This window comes from Pteropus vampyrus, unplaced genomic scaffold (genome assembly GCF_000151845.1).
Source record: "Pteropus vampyrus isolate Shadow unplaced genomic scaffold, Pvam_2.0 Scaffold250, whole genome shotgun sequence".
NCBI lineage: Eukaryota > Metazoa > Chordata > Mammalia > Chiroptera > Pteropodidae > Pteropus > Pteropus vampyrus.
Genome location: NW_011889031.1, coordinates 315,185 through 341,997, shown reverse-complemented (window position 1 = coordinate 341,997; position 26,813 = coordinate 315,185). Strand labels below are relative to the sequence as shown.

The following is a 26,813-nucleotide window of genomic DNA, read 5'->3' as shown; positions in this document are numbered from 1 at the left end:
GAAAAACATCATAAATAAGTAAAATACTGCATTTACTGCTGGCAAGTACCAAAAGGCAACATAAAGCAGGAGCAGGGGACAGGGACTGTCGCATGTAGGGATGATGTGAATTCAATCAGAGATGTCAGGGAGGGCCTTGCTGAGAAGGTGACAACTGAATAAAGACCTGAAGGAAATGGAAGAGTGGATCATGCGCCAGATGAGGGCGAAACACCCAGCGAGAGAGAACAGCACGTGCGATGGCTCAGAGGCCCAGGCACTCCTAAGGTGTGGAGGAAGAGTGAGGGGGCCTGGGTGGCTGGAGCCACATAAGCAGTGGCAACAAGGTCAGGTGAGCTCTGAGAGACAACGGGGACCCAATCGCGTGGGGCCTGACCTGGCAAGATGGTGAGCAGAGGAATGACAGGTGTGACTTTGTTTTAACAGAGTCTTTTGGGTTGCCGGGTGAAGACACCCATAGGGGATGGAGCAGCAGCGGGGAGACCAGGGGGAGGATTCTGCAACAATTCTGGTGACAGGTGAAGGTGGGATGGACCAGGGTGGTGGCAGAGGAGGTGGCAGGAAGTGGTCTGATTTGACACTGATTTTAAACGGAGGGCTGACAAGACATGCTAGAGCGTCGGAGTTGAGGGGTGCGGGGAGAGGACGCAGGATGCCCCCACGGTCAAGCGCGAGAACTGCTGTTTACCACGATGGGGAAAACCTGTGGACGGACAGATGTGGGGGCAGTCACATGGGAAGCTCAGTCCTGGGCAGTGGAGACATGTATGGGACATCCAACAGATGTCAAGCGGGCAGTCTGACGTATGAATCTGGATTTTGGGGGGAGTCCAGGCTGTAGTCAGAAATATGTAAGCTGTCAACTCGAAAGCCATGAGATTGACAAACTGGGTACAGAGTGATCGAGGCCCTGGTCCTTACCTCGGAAGGATGACGAAAGTGGTCTGACAAAGGTCTGGGACCCCACATGCTCCTCGGCAGGCAGAGACTTCCCACAGTAGGGACAGAACTTGAATGCTGCTTTGATACTCTTGCCACAATCTGGACAGAAGGTGACCATGCTAGAAAACAGAAGTAGGGGCTGGAGAGAACAGGAAGTGGGAGGAGAAGCTTAATACATTGCCGAGGAAAGTGATCACTCCCAGATTACACTCTCTCCGGAAGCTGCTAAAAAGAGTTCCCGCCCACTGCATCCAGCCTCTAGCTCTCTGTCTCTCCCTAATGGCCCAGGACAGGAAGGAAGCAGAACAAAGGTACAAAGCTCACAAAAGATACGAGAATGCCTTGAGGTCAATGAAAATTATGCTGGAGAGCTGCTCCAATCACAGGCACCCAGAGGGTCTTCGACAGCATCTGTGGTCATTTCTTTCTTTTTGAAATCATTAGTTCACCTTTATTGAAGACCCATGGTTACTAATATGAATATCAATTACAATATCAATCTCAAATGTGACAATTTTATCCTCTATGTTTTTTTTTTTTTTTTTTAATAGTTTCAAGTATACAATATATCGGTTAGATGTCTATATAGTTCATAAAACAATCCCAACTGCTCCTTCCCTCCCCTGGCCCTCCACTTAGCCATCATATTAATGCTAACTGCGTTCCTGTGCCATGCTCCCCATCTCCATTATCATCCATCAGCTACTGATTTGTACTTCTTTAACCTTTCACCTCATTCTCCCAGCCCCCCAACTCCCCCTCCCTTCTGTCCGTCACCAAATTGTCCACTATATTTTTGAGTCTATTTTGATTAGTTTGTTCTTTTTGTTCCTTAGATTCCACATATAAGTGAAATCATATGGTATTTATCTTTTTAACTTATTTTACTCAGTATAATAACCTCTAGGTCCATCTATGTCGTTGCAAATCGTGATATTTATTTCTTGAACCACATAATGGGGATTAGGGAGATGACGGTTGATGCTCACTGAATAGCCACATGCTCCCCTATACTTCCCAGGGTCCCTTGCGGTTAGATTGGGGCCACATGACTAGTTCTGGCTAATGGGGTATGAATGGAAGTAATTTTCCAGCTGAGGCAGTTAAGAGCCAGAGTACCTCCTCCATCCTCCACTTCCTTGCAGGGATGGCCCTGGAGGCCACGTACGCCAGGTGGCACAGCTACGAGATGACGGAGGGATGACTGGTTCACATCGGAATCTCATGATTGGCAAATAAACTTATGCTATACTGAGCCACTGAGATCCCAGGGTTTATTTGTCAGTGTAGCATAGCCGATCCTATCCTGACTATCCTGAGGTAGTGGGTATTCATCGCATTATATTCTAAGCCTTGTGCATCTCTGAAATATTTCCTAATACCTTAAAAATCAAAACCCAAATCCACATAGAGCCTATGACAAATGAAGATATGGCAGGCCTACTTGTTTGCTTGGGCCGCCATACTAAATGCCAGAGACTAGGTGGCTTAAACAATATGCATTTATTTTTCTCACAATATTAGAAGCTAGAAGTTTGAGATAAAGGCATCAGCAAGTTTGGCTTCTTCTGAGGCCTCTCTCCTTGGCTTGCAGATGGCTGCCTTCTCACTGTGTCCTCACGTGGTCATCCCTCTGTCTGTGTCTTAATTTCTTCTTATCGGGACACCAGTCATATTGGATTAGGACCCTGTCTTAGTCTGTTTGGGGTGCTGTAACAAAATGCCACGGACCAGGTGGCTTATAAACAACAGAAACTTATTTCTCACAGCTCTGGAGATGGAAAAGTCCAAGATCTAGGTGCCACCGCGGTTGGCTTCTGGCAAAGGCTTTCTCTTGGGGTACAGACTGACAACTTCTCTGTGTACTCATGTAGTGGAAGAGGCTAGGGAGCTCTCTGGGGTCTCTTTTATAAGAGCATTAATTATTCATGAGGCCCCACCCTCACGACCTAATCACCTCCCAAAGGCCCCACCTGCTAATGCCATCACATTGGGCATTAGGATTTTGACATATGAATGTTGGAGGAACCCACACATTCAGATCATAGCAGGCCCACCTTAACAAACCCATTCTAACTTTGTTATCTCTTTAAAGGCCCTATGTCCAAATATGATCACATTCTGAGGAGTTTGGGGTTAGGTCTCCACATACAAATTTTTACGGGACACAGTTTAGCCCATAAGAGGAGGATTAAACTAGTTAATAAGTGAAGGGAAAATCAACAAGGATGACAGTGCAATAGGCACTTCGATGAATATATTCCCAATATCGAAAGAAAAAAATTATCTTATTTGCTCTTTATTCTAAGACTTAGTGTACACAATCAATCATAAGCTGGACTATCAAAACAGAAATTGAAATAAACTTGTGCTCGTGGCTTCATTTCACCTTGTAAGAGAAAGTTCTCTTTTTATGTTTGTTTTTGATAAATAAAAATTGTATACATTTAAGGTGCATGTAACGTTTTGATATATGTATATGTCATAAAATGAGTACCACAATCAAACTAATTATCAAATCTGTCGCCTCCCATACCTACCATTTTTTTGTGTGGTGAAAGCTTTGAGATCTACTTTTTTAGCAAATTTCAAGTATACAATACAGTATTACTTACCATAGTTGACGGGCCTTAGCTTAGGTCTCCAAAACGTATTCATCTCATAACTGGACATGTGCACCCTTCGATCAATGTCTTTCCCCCCTTTCCCCCACGGCCTCTGGTAACCACTGTTCAACTCTCTGCTACCATGGAATCGACCTGTTTTTTAGATTCTATACATATAAGTGAGAGAGATAATGCGACGTTTATCTTTCTGTGTCTAGCTTAGCATAATCAAACCCTTTGCCTTTATTTGCTGTAAAGGTTGGTCTCCATTGCAATCACAAAACGGTAGAGTCCTTAAAATCAAAGGCTCTGGTCCTGGGCTGCCTGGATTTCAATTCTAGATCTGCTACATGCTGTGCACCTTACCTGGCCTCTCCGTGCCTCAGCTTGCCCGAGAGTGAAATGGGCTTTCTAACAGCATCCTCTTGACAGAGTGGTTGTGAGGCCTAAATGAATATTTATAGTTAAGTGCTGCGAGCAGGGCCTGGCCCATGGAAAGCCTTTTGTGTCAGTGGTTGTTATTACTATATCATGCCCGGTACCCCACTTATTATATTCTATTTGCTAATATTGCTTTTTTTCCCTTTTCTCTTTCCATATCCTAAGTTCTGAGCCTCTTGGGCCTCTCCACTTCCTCTCGGTGCTGCTTTATGCAATTCTGGCACCGCCCTTGAAAAACAGAGGCTGTCCAAACAGCTAGTGAAAGGAATCTCAGCCAGAGAAAAGCATCCCTCTTCCCCTTGGCCTGTAGAAGAAAAGAAACCACACTGTGGTGTAAACTATCCTTTTGTTATTTCTCACAAAGCAGTTGTGTAATACATCTGACTGCATAGACTGCGCCCTAAGCCTCTAAGAAGTCTGTAATTCTGATCGGTCGTGTAACTTAAGAATCTGTTGTTCAGGTAATAATACTGAAATGGCTAGCTCTAGCTTCTCAAAGGTATAAATACTGCTAAGCTGTTTTGTCAAGCTAGAGGAGTCACCACCACGTCTTCTTTCTCCTTTGGGCCACGACAAACCTGAAGCCCTTGTGTCGATGGAGCCACAAGATCAAGATTGCCTAGAGGATGGCTACCCTGAAGGGTTGTTCCAGACTTTGTACTAGTGAGAAACTTGTGTTTGGTTAAGCCACTGAGGTTCAGTGGTTGTTACTGCGCAGCACTGTTACGCAGCACAGTCTAGCCTAGTCTGAGTCACACACTGAGACTTTGCTAGATTACTTATGTAAACGAAAATTTGAAAATCTGTGCCAGTTTTAACTGGCTTTGCTTTAAGCAGAATTTCCCCAGGTGCCAAGTGCACCTTTGTATAAAGATGGCCTCCGGGATGGGGCGAGCGCCTAACCCAGTGACCCTGTCATGCTCACGATAACAGTCCTCCTGGGACTGAGGTTTGAGAGCAGAAACACAGAGAAGATGCAGCAGTAGCAGGCTGATGGTGGGGAATGGGGCTTAAGGGTCACGTGCCCAAAGAAACGGTACCTTTATGGGGTCACAGTCTGGCACTCAGATTCACTGGTCTGGAAACTCCATCTTAACAGTGTCCTGTAAGTGAATAAAGGTGGACAGTCTGACTCAGGTTTACTTCACGTGTAAGTGAAAGATAACGGTTAATGTTTATTGAGCATTGGCCAAATAGCCAGAATGTGCTAATTTCATGCATTCGTTCAATAATTATTTACTGAACCTGTTAAGATGTGCCAACCACTGGGGATACAGCAGCAAAGGAAACAAATAGGGGGGTGGGGGGAGACAAGATAATAAACAGATGAGCAACTAACTATTTAATAGTTTAGAGATAGTGCTATAGTAAACGCTCAATAATTATGGATGGAAGAAAGAGGGGTCTCAGAGTGCTTAAGTCACCTGTCCAAAAGGTCACATAGCTAGTTCAGGACTAAAACCGAAGGCTCCAACACTCCGGCCAGTCTTTGAAATTCATTCATCCACTTATTTTATTCGACAAATATTTTCTGAACATCTGCTATGTGTTAAGTATTGTGTCCCTCCTGGAAGGTTGTAAGACTAGCACAATAAAAGAGCTAAAGGCTAGACTCCACCTGGGCGCAGTTGGTTTAGGTGACCGTGACTTGCCTCGGCTCCGCCCTAAGCAGAAACCAGGAATGACGTGATGCTAAGGCGGGGCGTCGGTCAATTTCCCCATTAGCTCCGCCTGTCTCAATCGTAGCCACGCCCGACACCAAGAACCAAAAGGGTTTTGGGACCGTTAGGACAGGCCAATTTCGCCGGCGACCAGAAGTTCCTCTCATCCCACACCGCGCCCCCGGGCGTTCCACCTCCCACAAAGGCTCGTGCTGACGTCACAAGCACCACGACCAGAGTGAGGATGGGGCACCAGGAGACCTCCCCCTGCTAAGCCTCGCCTTCTCCTCACCTCTGGACTCGGTGAGCGGAGTGGAGACCAAATATCCGCCGCCAAACTTCGGGTCCACCGCGGGGACGGAGACTCACCTCAGTTGCCCCGCGGAAACTTCCGCTGGGACGGACGGTGCTGCGCGCGCATCCTCTGCCCTGAGGCGGGGCTGCGCCCGCGCAGGCGCTGCTGACCTCCCGACAGGCCCCGGGCTGTGCTTTCCAGGGAACTCCATTTCCCAGACGCCTTCGCGGCAGGCCAGCCCTCCGACAGCGGCTGGGGGCGGGATCATTCCCTCTCGGCCCCACCCCACTGCCATACCCTGTGGAACACGGTCTCGTTCTACTGCGCATGTGTCCACGTGGAACCAATAGTAAGAAAGGATGAACTATGAGGCACCTCTCCGCCAATCAGAAGAGGTTCCATTATTTCTCCGCCTCAACTCCGCCCCCTACTTCCACGCGTTTCTACGGCAACCCCCCGGCGGTCTACTTAAGACAGGGAAGAGCCTCCCTGTCTTCTAGGAGAGTCAGGGGGCGGCCAGTTAGATTGTTCTTCAATAGGGTAAACGCTGGGCTACAACGCCCAGTTGGCACCCGGTCCCGACTCTGTTTCTGCTCTGTTTCCCCCCGCGGAGCGCGCAGCAGGACTCCTGAGACCGGGGAAGCGGATGGAGACGCGAACGCGGCCGCTTAGCCCTCTGGGAAAGGGCGTCTCGGCGCCGGCGCGGAGGACGCTGCGTGGGGAAACGCGAAGGAGGTTTCGCGCGGCACCGGAAGTGGCTGCGGCGCGGCGCGCGTGAGGGGGGTTCCGTGTCCCGCCCCCCGGGCTAGGGTGGCGTCTGTTAACCTGGCAGACGGCAGTCTCGAGGTGAGGAGACACCGGGGCTGCGGTCACTGGGGACTCTAGAGGTTTGGGGGCTCGGTCTTTCCAGAAGGGTGACGGACGGAAGGCTTCTGGGGCGACAGCCGCAGAGGGCGCGTCGTCGTGGGCGGTGGGTCGACGTGGAGTCTTGAGCTCTCGTTCAGAGCCTGCTACGGGCCGGGGCTCCGGTTGAAGTAGTTTCCAGCCCTCATCGGCAGCCTTTGAGAGGAGCGGGTCTGTTTTATTTGGGGGCTGGGGAAACCGAGGCAGGAGGAGCGGGTGTGTCGCCTGAAGCCGTTGGCAGAACTGGGCAGGGCGAACGGATGCGGGTTCTTGGAGAGGTCAAAGGATCGAGCGTTTATTTTGAGCGCTTTCGGTGTGGCAGGCGCCGTGCTGTCCTCGCGTTCTCTTCCGTCACCTCCGCAGCATCGGTGACAGATCAGTGTCGCTCCCCGGCCTTACCCGATACCCCTGGCCCCAGAGTCATCTCGGGAACCAGACTTACGGAGATTGATAGGGTTCATGTTTCATAACTGAGCAGCACTCCCGGTGGAATCTGGGGCACTCGAATGTTTCTTCCGGGAAAGGCGTGAAAAGTCACACTGAAGGGAAGAGACTACAGTGACAATTCGGGTTAAGTTTTGCTGCCAGTTTATGAATAAAGCCCTGGTTTACAGAGCATTTTGTTGTTTAGGATTAAAGATAAGGGGTTGTGGATCTGTTTTATTTGCCCCATTTTGTATATGTGGAAACTGAGGCACAGAAAGGGCGAATGATCTGGTTATGATCCCACACTAAGAAGAAGCAAGACTCCAGGGCCCAAGGTGGTTCAGCCCTGTAATTGTTTGGCTCAAGTCACTCTGACAGGCTGGGTGACCTTGAGCGTGGTGACATGAAGGTTCCCTCCAGCCCCTTCCCTCCCAGGGCTGAGAGTGTATGAGATAGGGACGGAAGGTGATTTGGAAACTAGACAGATCTCAAGCGCAGATGTTCATGAGGGCCAGGCAGAGCAGGTGAAGGAGAGACACGCAGGGGGCATCAGGCAGCACTTGCCCCATCTTTGAGGGTGGGGGGTTAGTTTTAATCAGTTGCAACTAACTAGCTCCGTGGGATCGCAGACCCAGCCTGGCCCAATCCTCAGATTTTTCAGAAGCTGGAAACTGAATTTTTAGGTGAATTTTCCCAGTTTTCAAGTTTGGGACTACTTAAAATAATTTTCTTTCGGAAACTTCCTATCTGCCGACACTGTGGGTCAAATAAAACGTCTGTGGATCAAGTTGTACTCACATGTCTAGATTTAATCTCTGTCACGTGAGAAAAATCATTGTAAGTGTTAGCACTTATCGGTCTTACTACATTGCCTTATCTGCAATCACAAAATCTAGAAAGTTCTGAAGACCGTTCTTTTTTTCACTTTGGTGCCCAAACCTGACCAGAACTGCTGTGATTTATAACCTTTCATTATCCGACCTAGAGTGAGTATATTTTACCCTTCACTCTAGAAACACTGACTGTTCGATAACAAAATGCTGCTTGTCCCACACTGCACTGGGGTGTTAATGAAATATGTTGAATAAATGTATATCACCTTTTAAAAATCTGAACATTTCTGAATTTCAAAGCGCATCTGGCCTCAGAGGCTTACGAATTGTGGACCTGTGTCATTAAGTCATCCTGCCGCTTCGTGATGTGGAGTGTTTTCAATGCTGCATAGATATATGCTCCTTAGGAAATTCATAGTGGCTACAGATGTGGAAAAAGCCCTATGGTATAGTGTTTTGCATATTGTGCGTCATGAAAATAAAACTCAGTGGGCAGTCACCATAATTTTTTTCCATGAAGTAAAATAAAAGCGCCAAGGATAGTAAACATCCCAATACGTTCTACCTTGTAAGGTTAAGTATTGTCTCGTGAAGCTTCTGTTTGGTTACATATGTGAACGAGCAGTCGTGATATATATTGTCCTTGTTACCGTGGGTCGTGGTTAAAAAAGAGTTGAACTCCAGCTATTGTAGAAATAACAACAGTTTTGGAGGCCGACTCACCTGGACTCCAATCCTAGAGACGATGGTCTGAAATCTCAGAAGCATTGTCCCAGGGGTTCGGTTAGAGACGTGTGTTCTGTCAACAAATATTTAAAGTACCTGCCGTCGCCACGCACTGTACTGTGCTAGGACACGGCAGTGAGCAAGACAGAACGTTCCAAATGTGAATCTCCTGACTCAATAAGTACTGAGCGTGGTCATTACGCCGTTTTGTAGGCTCCGAAGCACAGTGGAAACGTGGGGCCGGGCTAGTTTCAATCAAGACAGCGTCACGATTCCTGCAGGGAAGCACGTGTTCTGACTCATTCTACTTCTGGGCATTTTGAGGGCTCAACCAGCATGGCGAGGAAAGCAGCCCGAGAAGGAAGGAGGACTTCCTCCCAGCCCCTTGGTCCTTCCCACAGCCCTGCCAGCCAGGAACGTGGAGGCGAAGGAGGGGGAGCTTAAACGAGGACTCTGGCTTCAGCTTTAGTCGGCTGTGACTGAGGTGAGTCAAGGGTCCCTCCACCCCAGTGGATCATCCCCAAAGGCTGCACAGCTGGCTGCCTTTGTCCCAGGCTCACTGTCCTGCGGTGGCCCCTGCAGCGATCTTCGTAAAGCTCTCACGTTATCACTCCTGCCAGTACTCTTCCAGGAATCTATCTTATTTCTTGGATAAAATCCAGGTTTCTCAGCCTATTCCTGGGTCCTGTCTCTCTGTCCCCCCAGCCCCACACCGCTTTCTCTTTCCCACAAGTGACACTCCCTTCTTGATGGTGATAAAATGTTACACTATACTCTCCAGCTTCCCAGTCGTTCCTCAGTCTCCTCCCTCTGCTCCCACTTCTCCAAGATAAAGTCCACGGCCACGTCCTTGAGAGTCGCAAATTGCTGAAACACAGCACAGCACACCCAGAATACGCTGCCTGCCATCCCCGGCTGGCCTTAAACAGGCTTCAAGACCCAGCGCAGTCCCCCAGCCTTCCCAGGCGGAGTCATCTCTGCTCTGGTCTCCCATAGCACCATCTGCTGCTGCCACTGTAGCTCAAAGCCACCCAGGTGTGCTCGCCCCTGCCTGTGTCTGTCAGCCCCGCCAGACTAGACACAACTGCCCTTTGGTCGAGTCCTTTCTGTGTGCTAGGAACCAGGCAGGAGCTTCCCAGCAGCATCTGTCACTTCGCAGAGCACCCCTATGAGATGGGGCCGGAATCGGAGATCAGAGGGGGCATGTGACTTATGTGCCAGCAGTCACCCACAGAGGAAGGTGGTGGGGCCACACCCCAAACCCAGATGACAAGCTCAGATTTCATTTTTACTTGAAATGTGTGTGGCTGGAGGTCTGGAAGGAGCACACCAGCCAACCGTGGGTTCACCAGGAGGTGAGGTGCTGTCACCAGGAGGTGAGGGGAGGCTGTCACTTTTTACTGTTAATACTTCTCCAGTATTTGAATTTTTATTCTAAACATCTATTCACTGGGAAGTTTTAAAATTAAGAAAGGTGGCTTCGCTAAAAGCTGGGCAATCAGGCAGGAACCTCAGGTAGTCACGCATCCCTAAGTGGGCCCAGCAACGCAGATGAGGGCTCCTGTCCCCCATAGTTGCACTGAATCTCACCAGGTTGCTGCTCTCCTGACTAGTCTCCAGGAAACGCAGTGGACAGAGGAGCAGCTGAATGACACCAAGAGAAAGCAGTTTGCCACGTCCAGAACATGGCACCCTAAATCAGGAACATGGCATGTAAAGGGCGGAGGTGTACGGCTGGAGGTTAACCCCCCGAGGCGCATCACCCCAGTACAGGGCATGGGTCTCCTCAGATTCTGAGCTAAACGAGCCAGCTATAAAAACATACCATGGAACCCAGAGCTGTCAAAACCATAGAGACAGAAAGCAGGATGGTGGGGTGCCGGGGCTGGGGGAGGGGGCTGGGGAGTTAGCGTTTAATGCAGATAGATTTAGTTTTGCAAGATGAACAGAATTCTGCAGATGGTGGCGATGGTTGCAAAACAATGTGAATGTACCTAATGTCACTGAACTGTATGCTACAAGTCGGTTAAGTTGGAAATTCTTACATATATTTTACCACAATAAAAAAAGTTGGAAGAAAAGATGTCAGATAAATCTGAATACAGACTTCGAACATGGCGCATGTGTTTAGTAATAGTAAGGGGTTCCACTGTTACTACTGAAATCAGATGCTACCTGGGATTAACTTTGAAATATTTTAGCCCCCACAAAAAATAAATAAAGGTGGGGAAAGAGGCTTAATGAACAAAACAGACATGCTGAAAGACACATGTTCTTTTAATGGTCTAGCCCAGTGGTTCCCAGCTGGCTGATTCTGCACCCCCGGGGACATTGGCAATGCCTGGTGGTGACCTTTGTGATTGTCGCCACTTTCAGAGGTGGGGGTAATCCTTGAAGTTGGGTCATGGACACCTGGTGGTCTTTTGCATTTATGTATTTACTTGGGTGTATGCTTGAAAGTTTCCATGATAAAAACTTAAAATCTCGAACAAACACTAAAAAAAACAAAAGCCAGAAATAAATGGATTTTAGGATCAGGCAGACCTGGGTTGAAGTCCTGCTTGTGTGACCTTCAGGGGACATCACGTCTCCTCTGCAAGACTCTGTGTTCTTGCTTACAAAATATGGGGCCGCCTGGTCTCAGGTCTGAAGGTTCTCATGAGATGAGTTTTGTCACAAAGGCCTGGCACGTTGAGGCGGGGGCTGCACTGTGTGAGCTGTGAGGCCCCTTCTTGACCCCAGCACCAGAGTCACTGACTGTGTGTTGTGTTTCAGCAATTTGTGACCCTCAAGGACTTCACCATGGACTTCACCTTGGAAGACTGGGAGCAGCTGGGGCTGGACCAGGGGGACGTGTTCTGGGACACAGCCCTGGACAACTACCAGAACCTCTTCTTGCTGAGTGAGTGTGCGCCCCGGCCCTGCTCGGTGATCGCCCGTGACTCCCTGTCACCCACAGGATGAGTTCTCAGCCCCTCAGCACCCCAGAACCAGCATGATCCAGCCCAGTGGTACCCTGCTGGCTGATTCTTCCCCCCAGGGGACATTGGCGATGCCTGGTGGCCTTTTTGATTGTCTCCACTTAGGGTGTGGGGGAGGTGCTCCTTGCACCTGGCGGTAGAGCCCAGGGATGCTGCCACACATCCCGGAATGCGAGCACAGCCCCGCAACCAGGCGCGAGCCGACCCGCACGTCGGTAGTAACGAGGGGAGAGCCCTAACGGGTCGCGCCTGCTACTCGAGCCTCGGTGGAGCTTCCCACCTTGTTGCTGTAGAGCGAGTCCTCGTGCTGACACAGCGTCTGCGTATTTCTGTCCCCTCTGGTCCCTTCCTTGCCTGAGACTCACATCGCAAGCCCATTCCACTCCCTCCTCCCTCCCCTGCCCAGCTCGTCGCTGCTCCTTCACTTTCTAACTGTCTGGCCGGATGGGGGAGTCCTGCGCCACCGGCGCTGTTCACTGGTGTACCTCAGCATTTGCAGCGAACAGTCCCTGCTATGGGGACTCGATAAACGGTTCCTAAATTAGTAAATGAATGAGTAGCAGGAGATGCTATGTCAGGAACCAGGGCCTCTGCCGGGTGAGCTGTTAGAACCCCCTCCTTCAATCCTCTCGTCCCCCGTGATGAAGTGTGACTGTCCCTGTTTTACTGCACATTCTTAAACAGGTTCAAAGAGGGGGAGTCATCTTCACAGTTTTGTTGGGGTCCCTAGGACCACACCCTGGATTGATGGTTTACTAGGACTTGCGGGCCTCAGCATATAGTCACGCTCATGCCATAAATCATCACAGCGAAAGGACGCGACGCAGTCAGCAAAGGGGAGGAGCATGGGGTGAGGCCCGGGGAGACTAGCGCAGCTTGCGGGGTCCCCTCCGAGTGGAGTCTCACAGGAGACACTAACCCCCCTAGTACCAAGGTCTGACAGCGTATGTGAAATGTCTTGGGTCCGGGAAGCTAGCTCGTTCGAGACTCAGCCCCAGGGTTTTTATCGGGGGCTGGTCACGTGCCCCCTCTGCCGGGAACGTGCCAGCATTCCCAGGAGGAAGGAAGTTCAGCAGAACGGTCTGGGCCAGACGGGGGCAGCCGAGACGCCAGTTGTGACCCACACGACTCCAGGGCCACGGCACCCCAGCTCCACATCACTATCACCTCCTCCCAATCAACTCATTTCCCTTTCTCCAAAGACAAGAAGAATTTATTCCGAAAGATGAAAAAATACACGAGCGCACACTGGAAACCACGAGTTGGTGTAATTTTGTCACATCGGGACCGATCTTCTCCAAACTGGACTCCATGGGCTGCAGAAGCAGCTTAGAGGAGGGCCGAGCCCGGCATCTTTTCAGTTTTTAAACTCCGGCCACAGTGGTAACGCGTTGCCCTTGACGCCCCTGCGCACATCCGTGTGTGTAAATGAGGACGCCGCAAACGTGGTGGCTGAAAGCGGCACACTTTTATTCTCTTAGAGTTCTGGAGGGCAGGCGTTCGAAATGGGTCTGACTGGGCTAAAGTCAAGGTGTCGGCAGGGCTCGTTCCTTCTGGAGGCTCCAGGGAGAGTCTTTTTCCTTGCTCCATTTCAGCTTCTAGAAGCTGCCTGTATTGCTTCCCTCCTGACCTCTGCCTTTACCTTCCAAGCCAGTGGTGGCCTTTCCCCCACGGTAGCACACATCCCTGGATTCTGACTCTGCTCCTGTCCTTGAGGAAGTTGGCGGAGGGCAGGATGCGGGACTGCTTGGGTCCAGGACCCTGCCATCTCGTACCACAGGCCTGGCCCGTGGAGGCCTCAGGCAGTGTGGTCCATGGGTGAACGAGAGTGGTGACCGGCTCAGGAAGTACGGGTGTCTCCAACTGGCAGACCGCTCGTTCCCTCCAGCAGTTGCAAGTCCTTCGTGTCCCCAGCCCCAGCGGTCACAGCTCTGATTGCCCTGGATTGTGGCTTTCTGGGTCCCTCTCCCCCACTGGATCCGGAGCTGCCCGGCGCAGCGTCTGGCCTGCAGCAGTGTGTGCTAAAGATCAGGTGGTCAGGAGGTGCCGGAAGGTTCCCGCCGAGCGGCTGGGTGGCCCTCCGTGTCCTGGCTGATGACAGTGCCGACGACAGTGCCGTTCTCTCCCTGCAGACCCCCCCGGATCCGATCTGCCCTCCCCTCCAGATGTGGCGGAGGAGCCGGAGGCCCTGGTGAGAGGAAGTCCAGAAGCGACGGGCCCTGGTGAGTGGGCGGTGCTTGGGGGAGGGCAGTGGGGTCCTGAGGCATGGCCCCCCATCCTCGGGACCTCCGTCCAGACCTAGTACTTCTCCCCAGCCATCAGGACCCCGGCGTCTGGGCTTTGCTCTGCCACATGCTGGCTTTTGTCCGCACATCCCAACAGAGGTTGGGACCCTCACTCCGCATGCCCACCTTGTCTTCGTCTGTCTTGGCATTCAGCATGTGGCTGTCCTGGTGCCTTTCCTCTGTCCTCTCCTCGGTCCTCGGGTTGGTCTTCCATTCCTCAAGTCGGTCTCTCTGTCTTCCTGCCTCGCGCTCCCTGAGCACCCAGGAGGACACCCTGGTCTCCCTGTTCCACCTCCCCTTGGTCAGGCCCAGCCCTCTTTCCTGTCCCACGAGCGCAGCAGGTGGCCACATCTGTTAGTAACCCCAGGCCTGGCCTAAATGCTGCCGAGGGCCTTCACCCTGCCTCTCTCGGGACACGCTTCCTCAGGGGGATCGGGTTAAGCAGTGAGGACGCTGGTCAAGAGGCTCCTCCTGGGAGGAAGTGGAGGCGGGGGCCTTGCCCAGGGCGTGGGGAGCTTTCCTCCGGTTCGACCATTAACGCGGGAGGAGGGCCCCTGAACCGGCAGTGGGGGCGGCCACGCCTCTCGGGCAGGCTCCGCCCACCTGGCCCGTGCAGCTGCATCCTTGCTTCACCTCTCAGAAGCTCTGCAGCCTGCTGGCGGCACACCAGCATTTGCACGTAGGTGACCAACCCGGGCACAGGTTCCAGCAGCCTCGGATTTCTGTTTTTGCCGCCCCAGCGTGCGTGCGGGGCCGTGACTGCTGATGAGCAAATGTCTCCTGCATGGTGGCAGTTGTGTGGCATTGTTACCGTTCATTTCTCTCGCCCGCTTGAACAGGGCTTCTAGGAGGTAGGCCTTAGCAGACAAGGTGACAGTGCAGAGTGTCCGCGAGAGGATCCCATCCCTGGGTGGGCCCAGCTCCAGTCGTAAGCCCCGGACGTGGGCTCGCTGTTTCTCATCGTGCTGGTTCCAGCTGGGTCACCATGCTGGCCTCTTCTCCTTTGTCCCCTCGATGGACCGGCTTGATTCAGGTCCCATCCCTTTTTCTCCCTCTTGTTTTTGTCCTCGCACTGTAGCCCCTTTCTATACACCCTGGGGAACAGGAGACATTTGCACTGTTCCTCTCTTGCAGACATAGCTGAGGCCAAGAACTGTTCTCCGCTGCAGGACTTCCTGGAGGAAGGACTCTCCCAGGAGCTTCTGGAGGCGTTTTCCAAGGATGGCCTCTGGAACTTCAACTTGGGAGAAGCCTGCATGGACGAGAGCTGGTTAGATAGTCTGCTAGGAGATCCAGAAAGTCTTCTGAGTTCTGACGTCACCAACGTGGAAAGTCCCACAAAGTGCAAGAGTCACGAACTCAAGAGTGGCCTCAGCCCTGAGCCCCGCCTTCCGACGGGAGAGGAGTCCGTGATCCATGATCTTCCCGAAAAGAACCTGACGCCAGCTGAGTCTCAGGAATGTAGGAATGACCTTGGCTACCACTCAGACCAGAGTCAGCAGGACACTGCCCTGGGAGGGGAGGAAGCATACAAGTGTAGCGAATGTGGGGAGAGCTTCAGCCGGGGTTGCCATCTCATCCAGCACTGGATCGTTCACATGCGGGAGAAGTCTGCTGCAAAGCAAGAGCAGGAGAGCGCTTTGGACCGGAGTTCGTGCCTTTTCGTGTATCCGACGACTCACAAATCCTATGTTTGTAACAAGTGCGGGAAAACTTTCAGTCAAAATACGCACCTCCTCTGGCATCAGAAAATTCACACTGGAGAGAAACCACGTAAGAGTCAAGACCGCGGCCATCCGTCAGGTCACGGCTCTCAGCCTGTTGAGCAGCAGAAAACCCACACAGGTGCTAAACCCTACAAGTGTAATGAGTGTGGCGAGCATTTCAGCCGCACCTTTCGTCTCACTCAGCATCAGAAAACCCACACTCGGAAGCGCTACGAATGTGCCAAATGCAAGGCCACCTTCAACTTTAACAAATATCTCCTCCAGCATCAGAAAATTCACGCCGCAAAAGCTACCTCTCAGTGCCAGGAACGTGGGAAGGTGTTTCAGCAGAACTTGGCGCTCATCAAACACCAGTCCGTTCACACCAGAGAAGAGCCGTTTAAGTGTGACAAGTGTGGGAAACTCTTCAGCCATATCTTGACCCTAAAGACCCACCAGAGGGTTCATGGCAGAGAGAAGACTTTCAAATGCACTGAGTGTGGGAAAGCCTTCTACCGGAACACTCACCTCAACGAACACCTGAGGATTCACACGGGCTACAGGCCCCACAAATGTCACAAATGCATCAAGAGTTTCAGCCGGCCCTCCCACCTGATTCGACACCAGTCCGTTCATGCCACAGAAAAGCCCTACAGCTGTGCCGAATGTAAGGCGACCTTCAGGCATAACGAACGCCTTATTCAACACCAGAAAATTCATGCTGTGGAAACCCGCTATGAATGTCAGGAGTGTGGCGAGCGCTTCATTTGCAGCTCGACCCTAACTTGCCACCAGAGCGTTCACACCCGAGAAAAACAAGGACTTGACAAGAGTGGAGAGGCCTTGAATCAGAACTCAGAAGAGAAAGAACATCCGGCGACCGGCAGAAAGTGCTTTAAGTGTAACAAATGTGAGAAAACTTTCAGCTGCAGCAAAGACCTCACTCAGCATGAGAGGATTCACACTAGGGAGAAGCCCTTCGAGTGCAACCAGTGTGGGAAAGCCTTTGGCCAAAGTACACAGCTTGATCGCCACCAGATGGCTCACTCGGGAGTGAGGCCCTATAAATGTGGAGACTGCGGGAAGGCCTTCATCCGCAGCGCCTTCTTCGCCAAGCATCAGCGCACCCACCTGAGCGAGCGCCCCTTTAAGTGTCATGAGTGTGGAAAGACCTTCAGCCAAAGTGCACGTCTCTCAGAGCATCAGTCAGTTCACACTGCAGAGAAACTCTTCAGATGTAACCAGTGCGACGAAGTCTTTGCGCACAACGACCACCTTACCCAGCATCAGAAAACCCATGCCGAAAAGAAATCCTTTGAGTGTAAGGAATGTGGAAAAATGTTCCACCACAGCCGGCACCTTTCTAAGCATCAGAGAGTTCACACAGGCGAGCAGCCCTATAAATGTGGCGACTGTGGGAAAACCTTCAGCCTGAGTACCCCACTCATTCGACACCGGAGAGTCCACACTGGAGAAAAGCCTTATACGTGTGAGGAATGTGGGAAAGCCTTCAGCCAGAGCTCGTGCCTTTCTGTTCACCAGAGAGTTCACACTGGGGAGAAGCCCTACACGTGTGCCGAATGTGGGAAAGCCTTCTCCCAGAAAGCAAATATGAAGCAGCATGAGCGAATTCACACTGGGGAGAAGCCTTACACCTGTGATGTGTGTGGGAAAGCCTTTGGCCTCAGCGCCCACCTCAGTCAGCACCAGAGAATTCACACCCAAGAGAAACCATATCAGTGTCAACACTGTCAGAAAGCCTTTCGCTACTACTTAGGTCTCCGCCGACATCAGCGAGTTCACACTGAAAAGTAAGAAGTAGCAATACCACCCGCAGCAGCCAGATGGAAGCTGCACACACGGTCATCTGAGGCCTAAACTTGAAACCATCACATTGTAACCCGCCTCTCTAGCACAATAGATAAGTCTCTCTATTAATAAAGGTTAGAAAACTTGCACACAAATTGCATTAAAACAATGAAAACAAAAGAAGCCGTATGGTGTCCAGATTCTGAGGTGGACTCGAACCAGTCTGCTGAGTTAAATCCCAGTTCTGCCATCTGCTGCCTAAGCGATCTTGGGAGAGTCGTGAAACCTCTCAGGGCCTCAAATGTTCTCATCTGCAAAATGGGCGCAGTAATAGTTACTTACCTCAGAGGGCCATCGTGAGGATAAATTAGATGTAAAGCACTTAGGACCGAGTGCCTAGCATATAGTAAGTACTCACTGAGTGTGAGCTCTACGTATGCATTAGGTACAACGTAAATACACTCTTTTATGTTAAAAGGAAGAGAAGAATTAGCAACTCTCTACTGCAATTAATGTTCTTAATAATATGCTTTAATTTTTAAAGTTTTTCTCCAGGATGTCCTTGGCTTAATTTGGTTCTCCAAACATTAATTTATTCTTTTTTTAGTCTTGTCTTTCCCTTTCCTCCATCTCTCCGCTCTGTCCTAGTATTTTCTTAACTAACCCACAGATAGCCCAGAACAACATATAAACTAACATCAAATGGCTAAAGCTTTCCGCTCCTAACCTCTCAAACCTCTGACTCAAAAGGACCCCCTCCCACATACACATGCTACCTTTACCATGATGGCCTTCCTCCATTTAAAGTTGTTGATTATCCACCGTGAGACCCAATTTGTCACTGTGGTTAACGTACCGGAAATAGCTGTATTCCATTAGGAAAGCTGTACTGGGTATTGCCACACAGTTAACATGCTCTGCGCAGAAGATGTGCTTGGTGGTGAGAATTGTGATGTACGGAAACCACTGCTGGAATGTTCTTCACCATTTATCCAAGCTGGCCACTCACCAGGCGCTTCACTAGGTGCCAGGACGGAATGTCAATACCGTAAGGCCTGCCCTTGCCTTGAAGCTTCTGGAATCCAAGGGAAATAGACGGCCCCCTTTCCATAGAGGAGCACAGTTCGGTGACAAGTGACATCTTAAAAGGCCAACATTCCTTCATCACAGCAAGGTCTGGGGCCACCGAGGATTGTTGGAAGCCTACGAGGAAATGATGCTTCATGTTGGAGCCCTCGAGTCAGCCACTTGCTGGGCGAGGCCTGTTCTACAGTTGAGACACCCCGTGGAACCACACAACAGTTCCCTCCTGATGGTACCTCCTCAACTCAGCTTTGGTGTCCGTTCCGTAAGCCACCCAGTCACCTATCCGCTGAAGCACAATCTTATGAAGACATTGGACCCCCGATTTTGATATCTTTCCTATTTTTGGTGCTAAAAAAGTTTAGGAGTATGTGCCCTGTGCATTTGGGCTTTTCAGACCTTAAACCTTGAGTTCTGCTGGTTGGTTTTGTTGTCGAAACTGGAAACTTAATGGCTGACCCTTGGGCCCATCGCAGAGTGGGGAGTATACTGGTTTCCTAGTGGCCGAAAGGTTTGACTCCCTGCTGGTTTAACTCCTGCCCTTGAGATCAGTCTAGTCTGGGCCGTCAGTCTGTTATGTACCAAAGGGGCTTACAGAGTGTCGCAGGGTGGGGAGGTGGGAACTCAGATTGAAAAGTGTGTTCAGTGAGAGTTTTAAGATCAAACGTACAGGTCGGAGGCCCTGTGGAAAGTCAGCAACCCCTGGGCGGGAAGAGGAGGCGGTCTCTGTAACTAGTGACCTGTATTGCATGGGCCAGTGTAGAATGCCCTTTGTGTATACGTGTTGGTTGTCTGATTAAAGTTTTGAGTCTAAAAGTGTTGCTTCCTTCTCTCAGCCTGGTGCCCCACCCCCAGCCGGGCGTGGAGCATACAGAGCCCCTGCCTGCTGGGTGCTGACAGGTGTTCTAGTGGGGGAGGGCTTGTAACGCTGAAAACGGTCCCCTAAGAGGGCAGTTAAGTCTTTTTCCCAAGGTGGTTAGGGGCATGGACCACAGAGGAACCAGCTGGTCATCAGATGTAGCATCGAACCACTTTTCCATTGTAGTGCAGTCTTCGGTGGGGGAGAAAGCACGCACAGCATGGTGTTTACTCCTCTCTCATTACAAAGACAGCAGGCCTCCAGCTCGGGCAATAATTTTACCTAGAATTTAATACTATTTCGCTCTCGGTATTTTCCTTCCTCTGCCCCCTTTTTCCCTTTTACTGACAAAAGATACTAGTTTCCCACGCATGGTAGTGATAAAAAGTCCTTTAAATTTTTTATTTTTATTATAAAAGTTTTTAAAAATGTGAACTTATTTAAAGGAAAGTATGGCACACATCTACAGTAAAAAAAAAAAAAATTGACACTAGTATATAATTGAGTGAGGTTTGGGGAACACTAACTTACTGAAGCCTAGTGCCCCTGCCAGTGGCAGGATGGCTGTGTCAGGATAATGCTTTGGCAATATAGTTAAGTTGGATCTCAGTGGCTGAACAGCACAGGTTTATTTTTGCTCACTCACACTACGTGGGTTTGGCACTGTGGGTTGGCAGGGCTGGGGATGTGGTGGGTGGCTGGATCCATCGTATACACCCAGGAGATCCGGGTGCAGCCTCAGCAGTTGGAATGTGATAGCCTTGCAGATGGAATAAAAACTTAATTCTTAAGAAATTGTAAAAATACTAGAATAAAATATAGGAGAATGTTTTCATAATCCCGGGGAGTGAGGAAGGCCTTTCTTAGCATGACAGTAGGTTTAAGAACTATAAAAGAAAATTCAAATAGATTTGAATTCCTAAAATTAAAAAAAATCTATAGCAAAATAACACCATCAGCAAAATTGAGAGAAATAACCAACTGGGAGAAAATATTAGTAACATAAAACAAAGAGTTAATACAAAAAGCCCGATTAAAAATGGGCAAAATACATAAATAAGCAATTCAATGAAGCCAAAACATCAATAACATCATTTATCAATAGGACATTTTTACTTACTAGAAATATTTAAAAAAAACATTAATAGCAAGTATTCGTGAAGGAAGTGGAGAAGCAGAAATAGGTACTCAGCACTTCCAAGAGTCTGAAGACTTTGGCCACTTCATCTCTCTGTGCCTCAGTGCCCTCATCTGTGAAATGGAACAACACGGCCCTGAACACGTGTAGGTGTTGGAAGAATGAAAGGTGTTCATACTAAGGGCTTAAAACAGAGCTCGGCACACAGCAAGTTACTGAAAGCACCATTTTAAGTTTGACATGGGGGGAAAAAAAATCACATGATTCATGGTCAGTGCTGGTAAAAATGTCGCAAAACTGTGGTCCACAGGCCCCCTTGTGCCAAGTAGATTAGGTTCGGTCTCTTTGGAAAGCAATTTGAAACATTCAGGAAAATGGTTAGAGAAAATGGTCTCTTTGGAAAGCAATTTGAAACAATCAGGAAAATGGTTAGAGTCTCGACTCTATTATTCTCACTCTGAGAAATTTGACTTAGAGAAATAATCCCCCCAAAAGAAGAGAGGAAGCGTGAAAATGCTCGTTATAAAACTGTTCATAATTGAGAAAATTGGTGAACAATCCGTATCGATCAGGGGCTTAGAACAAAGCCAAAATGGGGCAATGGATTTGTAAATTATTTGCCACCTGTCAATGAAATAAATATCATTAGCGCTAATAATGATGAGTATGAAGTGTATGTGGTGAGAAAGGACACTGCTCACGATAAAACAAGGACAAAACAGAGAAGTCAAAATCATTTCTACACTCTTACTACAATCAAATAAAATAAGATTTATTTTTAAACGCTATTTTGAAGGAAATAGGAAAAATCAAAACAATATGACTTCTGGGGGTGACCAAGTTGTAGGTGAATATATATGGCTTTTGTTTTCTGATTCTAATTTTTTCTAAGTTTAATAATATGGATATGGAACACAGTGTAAAACAAAACCAGATATACAGTCCAATATGATCGGTGGTTGTCTCTGGGCTATAGGATTATGGGGGATTGATATTGTAGTCCATAATTCTCTACTCTTTCCAAACTATCCTTTACAATAAGCATATGTGATTTTACTTAAATTTTTTTCCTGTTGTGAAAGTATGCAATTATTTTTATAATTAGAAAAATATCGTTTCAAAAATATGAGGAAAGGAAAAACCTCCCTTTGGGTATGAATAGAATTTAGAAAATGATGCTCAGTAGGGCGACTGCTTTGTGAATCACAAATCCTGGAAATGGAAAAGACCAAAAAAACAACATAAAAAGTGGCTGTAAATATGTGAAACATTCAGCGTTTAAGCCAATCGTACGTTTTGTGGTGACATTTGTACCTTAAAGTTTTAAAGGAAAGTAAAATTGTCTAGCACGTATGTTCAGCTACATATATTTGACACTTTTACTCAAGGGTTATTCTTTCCAGCTGTTTCTTTTTTCTTGAATTTTCAGGCTCCAATTTAATGAATAATCATTGCATTTAAAAAGCTCAGAGGGACCTTATTTAAGATCCCAGATATAGTTGCAGCCCATTTAGAGCACCACCTAGACCACCACCTAGACCACCACTTGGGGACACTATAGGGTTGAAAAATAGGGAGGAATTTCAGATTTTAGGGGGAAGCTACTAAAATGATCAGAAGCTGTCTCAGCTGGTGATAAACTGTGCCATCCTCCTAGGAAGAAAAGAAACCAACTCTCTCAATGTCTGGTGTTAGTGTTGCTCTCTGGGAGGAAGTTATTAGTGCTGATGAAGGCTGAACCGCCAGTGTGTCACATTCTCAGGCTTTCTAGTCAGCATGAGTTCTCCGATGATCAGCAAGCTGTGTGCCCCAAGCAAAAGCTTTCTCAAAATCATCGCAGATGTAGGTGTTGTGTGTGCTGTGAACTCTCTGGTGTCCAGTGAGGTGTGAACTCCAGCCGAAATCCTCCCCACGTTCCTTACACACATAGCGTCTGCCACTTGTGTGAACCTTCTGGTGTTGAATAAGGTGTGAGATCTGGGTATAGGTTTTCCCGCAGTTGTTACATTTGTAGGGCTTCTCTCCGGTGTGAATTCTCTGATGCTGAATAAGGTGGATGCTCTGGTTGAAGGCTTTCCCGCATTCCTTACAGGGGTAGGGTTTCTCGCCAGTGTGAATCCTCCGATGCTGAGTGAGGGATGAGTTGTGACTGAATGTCTTCCCACACTCCTTACACTTATAGGGCCTCTCGCCCGTGTGGATTTTCTGATGCTCGATAAGGTGGGTGCTCCGGCTGAAGGCTTTCCCACACTCACTGCACGCATAAGGTTTCTCTCCGGTATGAATCCTCTGGTGTTGAATGAGGTGGGAAATCTGGGTATAGGCCTTCCCGCAGATGTTACACTCATAGGGCTTCTCCCCAGTGTGAATCCTCTGGTGGCGCGTCAGGGAAGAGTTCTGGCTGAAGGTTTTCCCACATTCATTACACTTATAGGGCTTCTCGCCGGTGTGAATTGTCTGGTGTTGAGCAAAAGATGAGGTGTGACTGAAAGCCTTGCCACACTCATTACATATATAGGGCTTTTCCCCCATGTGAATGCTCTGGTGCCTCATAAGGTGGGAAATCTGCGTGTAAGCCTTCCCGCACTCGTTACACTCGTAGGGCTTCTCGCCAGTGTGAATTCTCTGATGCTGAGTCAGAGAAGAACTGTGGCTGAAGGCCTTGCCACACGCGGAGCACTCGTAGGGCTTTTCTCCCGTGTGAACCCGCTGATGCTGAGTCAGAGATGAGCTGTGGCTGAAGGTTTTCCCACACTCATTACATTTGTAGGGTTTCTCTCCGGTGTGGATTGTCTGGTGCTGGCTCAGGGAAGAGGTGTGACAGAAAGCCTTGCCACACTCGCCACACTTGTAGGGCTTCTCCCCTGTGTGGATTTTCTGGTGGCGAGTGAGGTGGGACACCTGTGAGTAGAACTTCCCACACTGGTCACATTTATAGGGTTTCTCCCCGGTGTGGCATCGCTGGTGCTTAATGAGGGAGGAGCTCTGGGTGAAGGCTTTCCCACATTCCTTGCATTGGTATGGTTTCTCTCCAGTGTGGATCCTCTGATGCTCGGTCAGAGATGAGCTCTGAGTAAAGGTCTTGCCACATTCATTGCATGCGTAGGGCTTCTCTCCCGTGTGAATGATGTGGTGCTGAATGAAATACGAGCTGTTGCTGAAAGCCTTCCCGCAGTCCTTACACTTGTAGGGTTTCTCTCCAGTGTGAATTCTCTGGTGTAGGATATAGTCCGAATGGTAAACGAAGGCTTTCCCACATTCCATACAGTTAAATGACTTCTTTTCTACAAAGGTCCTTTGGCGTTTTGAGCTCTTCCTTGGCCCATTCCACTTCCGAAGCCTCTCTCCTCCAGGCACTCTGTGCTTCCTCATGAAGACCAAGGTCCGCCTGAAGCTTCTTCCAAGCTCGTTACAGCCAAGACCTCTCTCCCCACAGGTGTTTTCCTTGAGAGAAGCCAAAAGACACTTCAAATGCCTCTCCTGCTTTCCCTGGTCCTCCAATTGATGGCCACATGTCCAGGATTCCCCTATCTTGCCATCTCCAAGCACTGCCCTTAAAATTCCCTCCATCTTCCCCACCGGGGAAGCTGCTTCTTCAGAAATATCCTTTCTTGGCAGTGTCTCTTGAGTAGTTTCAGAGCTTGTCTCCAAGTCTGAAAGAAATGGAAAATATGAATATCATCTGTTCTGGGACAAAGGAAGCTGATTATTATAACTGCCATCGTAAAATTACAAGAGAAGTTTCAAAGTTTGTGTTGCTATTTCAAAAGGCATGAAGTAAATAGATTCATGTTCTGACATGGAAGGATGGCCTCAATATACTCTAAAAATGAAAAGAACTGAGTTGTAACACAGTTTATGTGCACAGTGGTTTATTGGCCATAATATATAATACATTTTTACAAATCAATAAGAGAGAAACAATCTAATAAAAATAGTGAGGCAAGAATGTGAATAGGCACTTTGCAGAAGAAAAATAAGTGGCCAATAAATATTAAAAAGATGCTTAACATCAGTAATAGTCGAAAAAGTCAAATTACTGAGAAGCTATTTGACGCTTTTTAGATTGGAAATCTAAAAAATATCCAGTGTTAGCAAGTGAACTGTAGAAGTGAATTAATAAGGGAATTTCACTTTCTACATTACATGTTTGAAATGTTTTATTTATTTTAAATATTAAAAAGTAGTTTTTACTAGGTGATCACAGTGAAAAGTAAATATTCTTCCTTCCTTTGTTCCTACGCTGTTTCTAACTGGTGAATCCTTCTAGAGATTTTCTATATATTTGTGCGTGTGTGTATGTGTGGTGGGATGGAGAGTTTTTAAAATTTATTATTATTTATTTTTGATTGTGGTAAAATACCCATAACATAAATTATATCATTTCAGCCACTTTTAAGTGTACACTTCAGTTGCATAAGTACATTCACCACTATCCACCTCCAGGACTTTTTAATTTTCTCAGACTGCAACTCTGTACCCATTAAACATTGACTCCCAGTTCCCCCTCCCCCACCCCCAGCAACCACCATTCTACTTTGTCTCTATAAATTTGCCTACTGTAGGTACCCCATGTAAGTGAAATCATATGATATTTGTCCTTTTTAAGTCTGGCTTATTTCACTTAGCATAATGTCTTCAAAGTTCATCAATGTTGTTATTATTTACTTTTATAATTAAAAATACAGTAGAGACATTGGGGCAAAAATACATGAAGAGACTACATTAAAATTTTAAATGTGAATTTTTTTGAAGAGATTATTAGGATTATGGAATTTTCATTTCTTGTTTCATTCTTATTTGGATTTTCAAAGTTTCTATGATGAACATATAACTTTTACTCGATCAACAGATAGCGACAATACGAAATGTATATGAGGCTTTAATAGCTTGCAATTTGGGGAAAAGGAGACAGAAAAGATGATGAGCAGGAAACATTACCATTTGGAATTTGTTGAAGGGATCGATTTTTTGATGCTAGTAGCTTTGTTCATAAGATATCCATTAATTGCATAATTGTCATGTGCCAACCACAGTGCTGGGTTGGATGACTGTGCTGACCAAGACATCTGACCCTTGCCCTCAAAGAGAGTGGGGCAGGCTTGTACTCTGACACCTTAGACGCATCCTCCTTGTCTCCTTAGCATCCCTGTCTTTGAATGACCACTGCTCCCCTTTTGATGTAGTCTTGGTGGGGCTGTTTATCATATATAGTCTCTTCCACACTCCACTTCATGAAACCCAGGCTGGCCAATCAGAATAGCACATCCCTCAGGCCATTATGATTGGTTCAAGATCCAAACAGGGCCCATCAGAGTCTTCCTTGAGATTGATATATGGTGTTGCTAGGCAGAACATAAGTTTGAGACTAGGGGAAGCCATATCAGCTGCCACGTAGAAAAGCCTGAAGATAGACTGAAGCCAGAAACAGATAGGATCAACATGTGGTGGGGGAAGGAGGGGAGAGAGAGAGAGAGAGCGTGAGCGTGTGCACAAGTGAGCCCTGATAACACCATTTACAGCTTTAGATCCATCTTTGCCTAAAGGCTTACATGGCAACACTTCCCACTTACATGGGTCAAAAAAAATCTAATTTTGCTTGAGCTATTTTGATTCTTTACATGCAAAAGAGTCCTGACTAATATATCAGGTAATTACAATAATAGTAATAGAACAATAATAATTATTATTGAAATAGGTAACATTTCTTAAATGCTTACTATGTGCCAGGCACTGTTCTAAGCTTCTCCTATTGATTAATTTATTCCTCAAAAAAACAATTCGGTGAGGTAGATACTGTTAGTGTCCCCACTTTACAGATAAGATCTCACTTCTGGGTCTTTACATAGGCGATTCCCAACAAATAGTCATAATGATAACCAGTGGAGCCTATTCTGACTGGGGGGTGACTGGGCCACACTCTGTGTAAATTCATTCATTCTGCCCAACCCTGGGGACTATTATTGACCCTATTTTGCAGATGAGGATACTGAAGCACAGAGAAGCCAAATGACTTGCCCAAAGGTCACAGAACCAGGAAGCGGTAGAGCTAAGATTTAAACCCAGAGTCCACAGTGATGACCTGTATGTTATGCTGCCTCATTCTCGAATGACCATCG

General features: G+C 48.2%; 3 protein-coding genes across 11 annotated transcripts in view; 1 reads left to right on the top strand and 2 right to left on the bottom strand.

The window, feature by feature from the left end:
- The window catches only part of VRK3 (vaccinia related kinase 3), a 36,888-nt gene extending 30,736 nt beyond the window's left edge, over positions 1 to 6,152 (bottom strand). For 2 of the 6 annotated variants that reach the window (XM_011374505.2, XM_023520129.1), the window contains exons 1-3: positions 5,943 to 6,090; positions 5,030 to 5,092; positions 922 to 1,081 (exon numbers count right to left, since the gene is read on the bottom strand). In XM_011374505.2, coding sequence (XP_011372807.1) covers positions 922 to 1,060 — 139 coding nt within the window. In that variant the 5' untranslated portion in view covers positions 1,061 to 1,081; positions 5,030 to 5,092; positions 5,943 to 6,090. Of the gene's footprint in view, positions 1 to 921; positions 1,082 to 5,029; positions 5,093 to 5,942 lie in introns of all 6 variants that reach the window. The other 4 variants (XM_011374507.2, XM_011374509.2, XM_011374506.2 and 1 more) reach the window with 4 other exon arrangements.
- Positions 6,153 to 6,307: 155 nt separating this feature from the next.
- On the top strand, positions 6,308 to 19,513 carry ZNF473 (zinc finger protein 473). Of its 4 annotated transcripts, none has more exons than XM_011374502.2 (5): positions 6,308 to 6,791; positions 9,158 to 9,317; positions 11,609 to 11,735; positions 13,947 to 14,036; positions 15,234 to 19,513. In XM_011374502.2, exons 3-5 carry the CDS (start codon positions 11,636 to 11,638, stop codon positions 17,618 to 17,620), a joined length of 2,577 nt encoding a protein of 858 aa, XP_011372804.1. In that variant the 5' UTR covers positions 6,308 to 6,791; positions 9,158 to 9,317; positions 11,609 to 11,635; the 3' UTR covers positions 17,621 to 19,513. The 4 variants fall into 4 exon arrangements, with proteins under 4 accessions (XP_011372804.1, XP_011372803.1, XP_011372805.1 ...); XM_011374501.2 differs by having other exon boundaries at positions 9,115 to 9,317; XM_011374503.2 differs by lacking the exons at positions 6,308 to 6,791; positions 9,158 to 9,317 and having other exon boundaries at positions 11,611 to 11,735; positions 13,017 to 14,036; positions 15,269 to 19,513.
- Positions 19,514 to 21,445: 1,932 nt separating this feature from the next.
- Positions 21,446 to 26,813, bottom strand: part of LOC105301720 (zinc finger protein 883) — a 13,058-nt gene continuing 7,690 nt past the window's right edge. Inside the window, exon 5 of the mRNA XM_011374497.2 lies at positions 21,446 to 24,347. Within this exon, the coding sequence (XP_011372799.1) occupies positions 22,462 to 24,347 (1,886 nt within the window). The 3' untranslated portion in view covers positions 21,446 to 22,461. The remainder of the gene's footprint in view (positions 24,348 to 26,813) is intronic.